Source organism: Bombyx mandarina, chromosome A1, assembly GCF_030267445.1.
Source record: "Bombyx mandarina strain Sakado chromosome A1, ASM3026744v2".
Classification (NCBI taxonomy): Eukaryota; Metazoa; Arthropoda; class Insecta; order Lepidoptera; family Bombycidae; genus Bombyx; species Bombyx mandarina.
The window spans coordinates 21,115,924-21,128,117 of NC_143234.1; the positions used below are offsets into that span (position 1 = coordinate 21,115,924).

The 12,194-nt window shown below is 37.8% G+C and overlaps 1 protein-coding gene across 3 annotated transcripts in view; it reads right to left on the reverse strand.

Annotated features, from left to right (window-relative positions):
• The window catches only part of LOC114241603 (hemicentin-1), a 77,339-nt gene that overhangs the window by 20,354 nt on the left and 44,791 nt on the right, over window positions 1-12,194 (reverse strand). For all 3 annotated transcript variants that reach the window (XR_016325657.1, XR_016325656.1, XM_089739508.1), the window contains exons 40-47: window positions 11,041-11,162; window positions 10,692-10,922; window positions 9,948-10,101; window positions 7,238-7,355; window positions 5,532-5,742; window positions 4,447-4,666; window positions 2,929-3,234; window positions 1,861-2,042 (exon numbers count right to left, since the gene is read on the reverse strand). Coding sequence is in view for 1 of the 3 variants with exons in the window: in XM_089739508.1 (XP_089595634.1) it covers window positions 1,861-2,042; window positions 2,929-3,234; window positions 4,447-4,666; window positions 5,532-5,742; window positions 7,238-7,355; window positions 9,948-10,101; window positions 10,692-10,922; window positions 11,041-11,162 (1,544 nt within the window). In the remaining 2 variants the exon portion in view is untranslated. The remainder of the gene's footprint in view (window positions 1-1,860; window positions 2,043-2,928; window positions 3,235-4,446; window positions 4,667-5,531; window positions 5,743-7,237; window positions 7,356-9,947; window positions 10,102-10,691; window positions 10,923-11,040; window positions 11,163-12,194) is intronic.

A 12,194-nucleotide genomic window follows, 5' to 3' on the forward strand; every position in this document is an offset into this window, starting at 1 on the left:
CCTGACCAATTGATCATCGATGCAGTATACTGGCTACGCAATCTAGTGAATATGACACAGCAAACCAGTGGGAATATTAGTAATCTATTCTTAGCAACTAAAGGCTCCACTAAGCCAGCTACTGCAGCAAGGATTAGTAGTTGGGTAAAAAGTCTTTTAGGAGACTCAGGTATTCAGGCCTCAGTTGGAAGCTGTAGAGCGGTGGTGAAAACTTTAAACTGGGTAGGAAATTACCAAATTAATGATATTTCAGCTAAAGATAACTGACAACATGAGCATACTTTTAGAAAGTTCTATCAAAAACTTATTATTAATGCATCAAACACTGATATAAATTCTGAGAAATCTTTCTCAGTATTTTCGTCCTAAATCTTATTAGGTCGATTTGAATTAAGTGGGTAATATTATACGGTTACCTTCAATTAATTTAAATTACGTGCTTAATTTAAGCTTTGCTTAATTAAACACAATAAGTCACATTGTTGCTTTTCAAATAAATATTATTTTATTTCAAATACAAGCCACCAGGAGATAACAAACAGTCTCTCATAATGGACTTCGGACGTCAAACGGAACACATAATATAGAAATTTTACCTTCCAATAAAATTTGTATTATGTTTCCTAAGACGTCCGAAGTCCAGATAATGTCTTCCTGGGGCTACATCCATCATTATGAGCCGAACAATGACAAATATGGCGGCTTGTCTTTGCTTGTTGGTTCGGTTCCAGACGTTATAGAGGGCGCTGTAGATGGGACTTAGGAAACGGAAGTAGTCAAATTTAGCGACCTGCAGTGGAAATCATACGATGTACTCTCTCATAATGGACTTCGGACGTCTTAGGAAACATAATACAAATTTTATTGGAAGGTAAAATTTCTATATTTTTTTCCCGCGTACCGCTTCAACAAAGCGCGGCATCTCTTCAGTCTCAGGTCCATTAGACGAGCATTCAAACGATGTCCTGTTTTTCTTCGATATGCCCGATTATTTAACACCGAGTCTTTATTTAACACCCTTTTCACCGTGGTTCTGCTTAACCCCATCTGAAGGGCCAACAGTTTCTGCTTACGTTTGGGATTTCTTTGAATTCGCGCCTTCACAGCTTTTATCACCGCTGGAGTCCTAACAGACCGAGGACGACCACTTCTTGACCTTTCATCTACACTAGATTCTTCATTGTATCGTTTGATGGTACGATAAATGAATCTTTTGGTTATATTAAAATTTTTCAGTATGTTAAAAATTTGAATTGGCGCGTAACCGCAACGATGCAACGCAATAACTGCAACACGGTCTTCTTTAAGCGTCCACTCCATATTTAAAAATGAGTAAAGTTCTAAAAGTATACATTTTTATTTTCATGAACAATTCGAAATTCGAATTCAATAAACTTTTTTGTGGCCAGCATTCTAAAAGAAAAGCTTTTACTGTGTGACAATACTTATGACCTGACTAGGTATATTTAACGGTAGGCAGCGGCTTAACACTGCTCCTGGCAATGCTGACGTCCATGGGCGACGGTTACCACTCACCATCAGGTGGGCCGTATGCTCCTCAGCCACAAGGATAATAAACTACGTATATAAAAATATAGATGATTTGATGATAATATGACTACTTTAAAAATGAATAAACAAATTACACATAAGTATCAGATACACACACTTAAATAATGCAACATTTTGTATATATGTACTACTAATTCGACATATAAACCTAAACACAGATTAATCAGATAACAAACAATTAACCAGATAACTAATCGTATAAATTATGCTCCTTAATCAATTGTTTGATGGGACTTAATGTGTTCAAGTGTCTATTTATATCGTGATTGTCTTTCAATTCATACACACCAGAGTAACATTGTCATCAGAGAGCGACATTTTATCAGAGCCCTCGGCTATTTCGGTGTAAGGGTGTTTAATCCACATCACGTCTGGTAGGGGACTGCCCTCCACCGGACATGTCAATACCACAGACATTCCCAGGCGAGCTGACACCCGTTTCGTTTTTTCTTTCTGTATTGGCGGAGGCACTAAAAGTAGTGTACCAAAAGTGTTTATTTATATAAAAAAATTAAAATGAATCGCTGTTCGTTAGTCTCGCTAAAACTCGAGAACTACTTTACCGATTTGGCCAATTTTGGTCTTCAACTATTTGTAGAAGTTCTGAGAAGGTTTAAAAGGGTAGATAAATATGAAAATGCTCGGAATTAAATAAAAATAACAATTTTGTTTTTCCTTTGATGTATCCCCTGTCGGACGTACTCCTTTTGTTTGTTTTAAGTTTATTTTATACAAAAGCTTAGGTCTTTTATTTATCGATTGAGGCACTACGAAGTCTGCAGTACTTGGCGATAAACTTGCACATCGGCATTTGAAAAGACACAATCAGCTAATGCTAATTTCAACTTTGTAGAGCGTTGTCTCTGTCGCACAGAACACTAACAGTCTGTTAACTATTAGTTGTTCAAACATTTACGATTTTCTGTATAATCAACTAAAATACCCTTTTGTATGTAAATTATGTCTTTCGTTTGTAAAAAAATAAAATAAAAAGGTTTATGTTTACGCTTTTTTTCTCGTTGTATTGACGTTTTAAATTATAGTTATATTAATTTACTGATGGTAGGACCTCTTGTGAGTCCGTGCGGGTAGGTACCACCGCCCCGCCTATTCCTGCCGTGAAGCAGTAATGCGTTTCGGTTTGAAGGGTGGGGCAGTCGTTGTAACTATACTTGAGACCTTAGAACTTATATCTCAAGGTGCGTGGCGCATTTGCGTCGTAGATGTATATGGGCTCCAGTAACCACTTAAGGTAGACTGTGAGCTCGTCCACCTGTATAAGCAATACAAAAAAAAGCACTTTCATCAGTATATTAAAATAATTTACAAACTTAAATTTCCGAGAACACGACTCACCTAAGACGTCAACTAGATAATTGACGCTGTTATTGCCAACCTTATTCCTCACGATGCAAGTATAGTTCCCGGCCTGGTCCTCCAGAGCGGCCTTCGAGACTAAGACCTCGTTGAATTCAGTCGAGACCATAGTGTCATCGTACAGCATCAGCGGAAGGCCGTCTTTGAACCAGTAGATGTCCGGCGGCGGGCTGCCCGTCGGGTGGCAGTGAAGATAAAACGCTTGCCCCACCAGCACATCTAATTTAATCGTGTTACTCGTTATGTTGTCGCTTTGGAAAATCGTGCGGAATATGTTCGGTTTTTCTAAAAAAAAAAAACATTACATTAATATGTGAATCTATACTAATATTATAAAGCTGAAGAGTTTGTTTGTTTGAACGCGCTAATCTCAGAAACTACTGGTCCGATTTGAAAAATTCTTTCAGTGTTAGATAGCCCGTTTTTTGAGGAAGGCTATATATAACATCACGGTAGGACCAATACAAGTGGAGCACCAATAAAGAATGTTTCAAAATAGGTGTTCATTCTAGAATTCGAAAAATATTTTCACTTCCTACGTAAAAATGAAGTGGGGGTAAAATTTAGTGTTATGCCACAGTAACTATTTCACGCGGACGGACTCGTGGGCAAAAGCTAGTCCTATAATAAGCTGGAAAGAGCTGGATTAGAGAAGCCGATGTCCAGCAGTGGACTTCTATAGGCTAATGATGTGAATCCTAAATACTATTATTCTATCGAGCTATATACAAGTTAGCAAATTTTCTTGACTTCTTACGATGACGATGGGGCGTATTCTGAGCTCCAACTCGAGTATTACCTATTCCTGTCGGAAAACAGTCACGATATCCGATCGCCTTCAATGGCAGACGAGCATACGGTCCAGTTAACGGTGGACGGTCACCGTTGCTCATGGATATCGACAGTGTTAAGGACACAGTAAAACTGCTCAACTCTTTGAAGTTTCAAAGGTGGTAGGGCTTTGATATAAACCAATTGAAACTTCGACCTGTCCGAATCCGTGGTGTCTATTTGCTATTATGTATAGAGCACGCAAGAACAAGATTTGGCTCGCTACCAAAGTAACTTTTTTATGCATCAACAAATCTTGAATAAAAAACATGAAAACAAGAATCAGAAAATGAATATCTGTTCAAAAACGATGAAAATTAAGTAAGGATTAGTACAATGACGTCATCGTTCTAAAACAACATGCCCTATACCGACTCACGAGCTGTCGGACAAGAACAGAATCCATTTTTTTTCCCTACCTAAGCTGATAGCCTTGAGAGGCGATGTCAGCGTAACCTAACAAGTCTCTTTAATGATACATATTGTATTTTCTGTAATCAGAACCACTCATCACATACTTTATTTTTCATCCCTCTAGAAAATAAATCAGCATATAGCTTAGCATAGATAGATAGCCGCTGCCTGCCGCTTAAAAAGAGAGAACAGAGAGAGGGAAAGAGAGACAGAGACAGAGGGAGAGAGAGAGAGAGAACATTAAACACCAACCTAAGACCTCAAGTCTGATTCGCTTCTGATCGCTACCGCCTTCATTAGTGGCGACACACATGTAGGCACCTGAGTGTGAGGCCTGCACGCTATCCAGTACCACATCGGCGCTGCTAATTCCAGGTAGATTTTGACCAACGACGCGACCGTTCTTGAACCACTGTATGATGGGTTCCGGTCTCCCTTTTGCTTTACACGATATTCTGGCACGTTTGTTGAGCTGTAGCAAAAATGTTATACATGGGTGGTACATAACGACGTCTTCCCCACCACATTTAGGTACTATATTTTGCTAAAGCCAGTTTCTAAAACAAATATGAGACCCCATCTCATGTCTATATGTGGATGACAACAAACAAGTTGCTATGTACATTTTTTTTATTGCTTAGGTGGGTGGACGATCTCACAGCCCATCTGGTGTTAAGTGGTTACTGGAGCCCATAGACATCAACAACGCAAATGCCGCCACCCACCCTGAGACATGAATTCTATGTCTCAGTTTTCAGTGCAACGGCTGCCCCACCCTTCAAACCACACCGAACTACTGCTAGAAATATTACACTAATTCAATTGAGAATTCCAACTTAAATCTCGTAACTGATGACGCTTATGTTGCGATATGTGATTTACGGTGAGCAATGAGGTCGTTCATCTGCGCAATGAAAAAAGTACAAAGCAATGTAAGGAGATTTATTCCCAAATAGAAGAAATTCGGTAAAACCACTTTGGAAGATTATGACGTAGGGATGATCTTTTACCGAGCGGGTGATATTGCTCGGTAGACCGACGGCCCGAATGCTCTCGTTCGGAAGTTGTATCTAAGCGAGCTTATATTGAAACTGTCGTTAGCGAGATTCAAACATCTGTCAAATATCTTGTGTTGTATGATTGCTACCTCCACAACCACGATTGGGCTGACGCCATCTGTCAAATATCTTATATTTTATGATGGCTACCGCCACAACCACAGTGGGGCTTACGCAAATTTAAATAAAAAAGGAAAAGTTTAGAATCTTCCTTTAGCATCAGATAACGACCACAATTCCTATACGAATTCGAATTCCTATTCTAATTAAGATTCTCACAATAACTTCGACGGCTTCGTCGACGGTGCTCCCTCGTCCGTCGCTGTAGGACGTGACGTGGAGCACAGAGGGCGCCGCGAGCACCACCACCCTGTAGACCACGTGCGCGCTCCCGGCTTTGTTCGCGGCCTCGCACCGATACAGGCCTTCCGCTTCCGTTGTTGTATTCGTGCTGGTTATGGCCGGGCCGTCTGCCACCCACTGAGTGTTGCTAGAGTAAAGAGCGCACCATATAGGACTTCAATGTCCTCAACTATCGGTCGCGAGGTACAACCATCACCAACCTAAGTCGGATTTACGGTGAAATGTCACCATACATTTAACTGGCCCTTTTTTTTTTAATATGTAACCTTATCGTTCATAGTATCTTCTTCTTTTTCTCCACCTTATCCTTCGATCAACAATTCGATCAAACGATTGTTGATCGAAGACCTTATCCCGCTGGGTGATGTCGGTACAGCTAATTTTCTCTTCCGTTCTCTTTTATCAGTCATCATCTCAACACTCACTCCTCTCTCTCTCTCTCATATCGTCATTCACACACTCGATCCATGTCTTCTTCGGTCGACCTCTGCCCCCTCTACCTTGCACACCATTTCCATACATCTCCTAGTCACATGCATGCGTTACCTACGTACTTATCGTTCATAGTATGTAAAAAATAATTCTTTTCTAAGTATACTATAACGATTTGAAGAAAGTTCCATATTGTATATACATACAAAACACATACTTCTAATTATAATCTGTAATTATATATTTATTTTATAGCAAATACGTAATTGCAATCAGAATTATTATTATGATTGAATGTAATTTTATGTTATTGCAATTTTACAGATGGACTCTTGCGCAGCATCCAAAATCATTAAGAACTAATCTATCAGCTAATCATTAAGAACAGGGAAGCTTTGAAACGAAATGTAAATTATCAAACAGGCTAATTTTATTTAATGGAACCTCAACGTTTTTATTTTCCTGGTTTTGGATGTGGTTTGTGTTTTAAGTTCCACTAATGGCAAGAAAGTTCCACTAAAGGCAAAGAAACAATCAACCTAACTTGTTGTATGACTTATAACGTTTTATTATTATATATATCTTTAAACGAGCAATTCTTGTATTTACTTGTACACTTCTTGCACATATTTAATCTGAATCTCGGAAACGGCTCCAACGATTTTTATAAAATTTAGTATACAGGGGATTTCGGGGGCGATAAATCGATCTAGCTACGATTTATTTTGAGAAAATGTTGTTTTATACGTGTTTTCAATAATCAACTTTATCGATAATTTTGATTTTTTCTTTAGATAACCAGTTCATATTTTTTTATTATTCTGTCGGTAAGATAGAAAAAATATTATTCATATTTCATCATTTTATCTATATGTAATTCGTATTTAAATATAATTTCTCAAAAACACAAATTATAAAAAAAAAAGCTAGCAAAGCTCGGTCATAATTAACCCAAAGACACAGCCTACTGAGTTTCTCGCCGGATCTTCTCAGTGGGTCGCGTTTCCGATCCGGTGGTAGACTCTGCGAAGCACTGCTCTTGCTAGGGCCAGTGTTAGCAACACTCCGGTTTGAGCCCCGTGAGCTCACCTACACACGTTAGGGTGAAGTTGAAATAGTCTCTCAAGGCTATCAGCATAGATAGAAAAAAAAATTAGTAACGTTTTATAGATTTCTTCAAATCGACTTACTTGTAGATCCATTGGACAGTCGGTGCGAGAACTCCTTTAGCCACACACTCAAGTGTAGCATTACTCCCTTCCTTCAGCAATACATCCAAAAAGTCAAACTCCATTAGGTATGGAGGCTCTGAAAATTTTCTTTTTCTATTCATACAGGTAGGCATAACACATAAAATACTAGGTCGGGAATTTGGTACTGCAGCTTGACGGATTGCAGTCGGAGATCTAGAGGAAGACTCAAGCAAGACAAGGTGAAAAGATATATATATATGACTACAGCAGATAACATCGTTTCAATATTTGTTATTATGATTAAAATTGTATGTTTTTGTAATAAATAAATAATTAAATAAATAAATAAAATAAATATATTGCTGAAGGCCAAAAGGAATCCAATGTTACTGACGAGGATGTCAAAGAGAGAAATGAGGGAGAAAAATAAGGAACGTTCACTCCAATACCATGTGGGATTAGTAGCTAGGAAGAGAAAGATACTTAACATATTAGTTGTTGTTGGGGATAGACTCAACAATCTTCCAATTAGAACTTAATATCATTGTATAGATGTTCTTTTTTTTTGCAACTGTAAGTAGATGATTTGTACGGTCTACCCAACGGTGAATAGTCAGCATAACTTGGGGATGTCAGCAATGACACAGACAAGGTCAAGCCCCTGCATACTGTTACTGAATTTTGTATTTTATGAAACACTATACGATTGAATCGTAATAACAAAAAAAAGTCATATAAGGTTGACTCTCCATATTTTTATTTTAATAAAAAAAGTATGTACAACAGTTTGTTGAATAATGTTGATTATAGAAGTCTTAAGAAATGATTTAAAGGTTTGTTAGTGACTTTTTTGTTTAAGTCAATATTTATAGAGATAAATGACTCTACCGTTATTTAAATCTGGTAGTACTTTTGACCCCTCTAACTTTAGGCCCATTTCAGTACTACCTACATTGAGTAAAATTTTTGAAAAAATTATTCTGGAACAACTTTTGAACCACTTCAATTCCAATAACCTGCTTCATAACAAACAATATGGATTCACTAGAGGTCGGTCAACTATTGATGCAGGTGTAGATCTCATTAAAAATATTTTTCAGGCTTGGGAAGAGTCGCATAATGCCCTTGGGGTTTTCTGCGACTTATCTAAAGCTTTTGATTGTGTTGAGCATAATACATTGTTGAGGAAATTACACCATTATGGTATTAGGGGCGTTTCATTAGAACTTATTAAATCTTATTTATCCGGAAGAATCCAAAAGGTAGACGTTAAAGGAACGAGATCTTCCGGTGTCTTACTTAATATGGGTGTTCCTCAGGGTTCCATATTGGGTCCCTTCCTATTTCTTGTATATATGAATGATTTACCTAAGTTTATTGAAACCCGTCACGAGGTCGTATTATTCGCTGATGATACATCATTATTGTTTAAAATTAAACGACATTTGGAAGATTATGACGATGTGAATGATGCTATCTCGCGCGTGGTACATTGGTTTAGTGTTAATAATCTGTTATTAAATAACAAAAAAACAAAATGTATAAAATTTACCACACCTAATGTTAGACAAGTTGACACTAATATTACTGTAAGTGAAGAGACACTGGAGCTTGTGGATTCGACAGTTTTTCTTGGTATAACAGTTGATTCTAAGCTGCAGTGGGGTCCTCACATATGCAAGTTAGCGAGTAGGCTTAGTTCTGCAGCGTTTGCGGTAAAAAAAATACGAATATATATTAATGAAGATACGGCACGCCTGGTTTATTTTAGTTATTTTCATAGTGTTATGTCCTATGGCATTTTGCTATGGGGCAATGCTGCCGATGTCGAAACGATTTTCATCCTGCAGAAGAGGGCTATTCGTGCTATTTATAATATGCACCCGAGGGAATCCTTGAGGGACAAGTTTAAGGAAATCAAAATTCTAACTTTAGCGTCCCAATACATTTTTGAAAATTTATTGTACGTGCGTAAAAACATTGAAGAATTCCCCAGAGTCTGCGATTTGCATAATGTGAACACTAGGAACAAACATAGGCTTGCGTTGCCGGCGGCTCGAATTAAGAAAATAAGCAACTCTTTTAGGGGGCTGGGTGTACAGCTTTTCAACAAGATCCCACTAAACGTTCAACTACTACCTGTTCATAGATTTAAGAAAACTGTTAAGGAACGTTTGTGCAACAAGGCATATTATAAAGTTAAGGATTATTTACTAGATGGCACTACGTGGGAATGAGGCGCTCGCTCCTGGCCTTTTCATTTTTCATTATTATTATAATTTTTTTAGACTTGTTTTTTCTTTTATTGTGAATATTTCTATTTATTTAAAAAAAAGAAAATATTTGAGAAAAAACAAAAAAAAAAAGCCCGCTGAGTTTGTTTCGCCGGTTCTTCTCAGGACTGTGGCTTTTTTTGGAACCGGTGGTAGAGTTAACATTGTTATTTGTATTTTGACATTCAACAAGTGTGTCATACTGACATCTAAGTTGAAATAAATGATTTTGAATTTGAATTTGAATTTGAACTAGTCATAGGTTCGTACTGTGAAAACTTCAATAATTTTTTTTTTTTTTGTAGACGATAATGTCTTGTGATTTACATATTTTCGACTACCCTCAGTTTAAAATATAAGAGTACCTACAGGTAAATCTCATTATTATTATTCATCATACCTTAAGATCCTTAAATTTCTGTTTAAACACTCACCCAGGACGGACAATTTGAACTCCTTGATTATAGTTCCATGAATGTTGCTAACAACACATTTATAAACGCCCGCGTTTCTTTGTTGTGCGTTTAATACTTTAAAAACATCCTTATCCTCGAAGATCAATGGCTTAGAATTGAATAACCATTTTATCTAAAATTAATACAATTATAAAAGCAAATGATAATATTGCTATGAGGTATAGCTCAAGATTATTAAAACTCTTCATTGAATTACTAATTAAAACCATATATAATTATTACGACTATTAAGGTAGACTCCACTATCATTATTCACATCTTCGCTTTGTAGAGGTGATCCGATAGTTGCTTCGCTATGAATAGAAGTGTCTTCATATTGTCTACGATCACGCTTTCATAGCATCCGCATCAAGCATTCTGTCTAAAACGTTCCAGAATATTCGACCTAGAAAACTAAAACTAGAGCATACTTGACTTTCTATTGACAAACCGGTAGTCAGGAGCATTATATAGCTTGAGTGGGTAGGTACCACCATTTTTAATCGCGATGCAGACATGCGTTCCAATTTGAAGACTATCTTTCAAACCGTTATAGAATTCAATCGAATTCGCGTCTGAAACTGGATGCGACTAATATACACGTTGTGATCTCTATGAGATTCAACAACAACTAAACTTGAGAACCGTAAACTCAATCACCCTTAACAATCAAATAGACAAAAAAAAATCAGTAAACATTAAAGATAAATAATGAAGATCAACCTTAGCCAAAGGCTTAGCGTCGACTGCACAGCTGAACCACGCGTCCTCTCCTTTGATCACCTCAATATTTCCCTCTACCCTCGTCACGAACGCGGGCGGCCATTGCACGTCGAGCGCTACGGACGCGTGCGCGCTGCCCGCAGTGTTCGTCGCGATGCACGCGTACACGGACGTGTCATTTCGCGAAACGTTTTTTAGCTGAAGATCACCTTTTGATATTAATTTCGCATCCTGCAAACAGTTTAATCTTTTTTAAATTCACATTACTATTGTATCAGTGGTTTATTGATCTTGGACAGCGTTTTACAATACAACAATAATTTACAATTTAATATAATCACCGTCGAACCTTGTACCATGATATTGATCGCACGTTTGTAGCTCGGATGGGACACGCGATGACAATGTCGGTTCCTTCGAGTGCTGTCACCTTCGCATAGCTTTCAGCTGATTGTACTTGTTTGGGCACGGCTGGAAAAGCGTTTATACATATATATGCAAGTACAGGTACACTGCAAGCGATATCATATAGTTTGTGACTTCGTTTCGAGTTCAGATGACCCCTATAAACATATGCCACATGGATAGTTTTTTTTTTACATTACAAAATCACCGGAATCCTACCCATCGCACCGAACGCTGTGTGGAAGTTGAATCTCCTCAAAAACTCCTGCCGCTCAAAGCCGGCGCCCAACCTTGGACCAGGCCAGAGCCTAGTCAGAGCTATTGAGAGGGCGGGACAGGGTTGACGCAGATCGTATTACATCCATACCGCCCCACACGTGGATAGTATAATAGATTTATGCTTATTTATTTATTTATCTATTGCTTAGATGGGTGAGCGAATTGATGAACCAACTGTTGTTAAATGGTTACCGAAGCTTGTAGCCATCATAACTAATTGTTATCACTTCGAGGTGTGAGGGGTCATGTCTGTCTCCTTCAAGGCTATTTAACGACCCCAACTAGACTGTCAAGTGAAACGACTGAGAAGAAGAAAAAACCAGATCACGACGAGCTTTTCCTTCCTTCAGTCGTAGTCCTCATGCTTAAGGACCGCGACCACCTCCATCCACGAGTTTTTTTTTAAAGGGATTTTATGACTGGTAACTAAGACCTTTAAGTTATGTCTTATTTTAAATTTATATTCTTATTTTTATGAAAAATGATAATATGGAGGGAAATGAAATGAAATGAAATGAAGATGATTAATTTGAGACATTAATCAACTGGGATGAAATTAAACGCGATGAGATGATAGGGGATGACATATAATCACAGTAAAATGGTGGTCATTTACTGAGATTTTTCAGTGGACTTTTTGGAGGATCCCGAGCAGTTACGTTCAGCGGCTTTGTTTCATTTTCCCACATTTGTGCACTTTCATAGATACTAAACAGTTAATAAGCCACCGTTATTACACACTTGAACCTGAAGTAACACTAAATAGACAAAATAAAACAAATCACACAACTTCATTCCTCGCGTTCCCGCCAAAAAGAC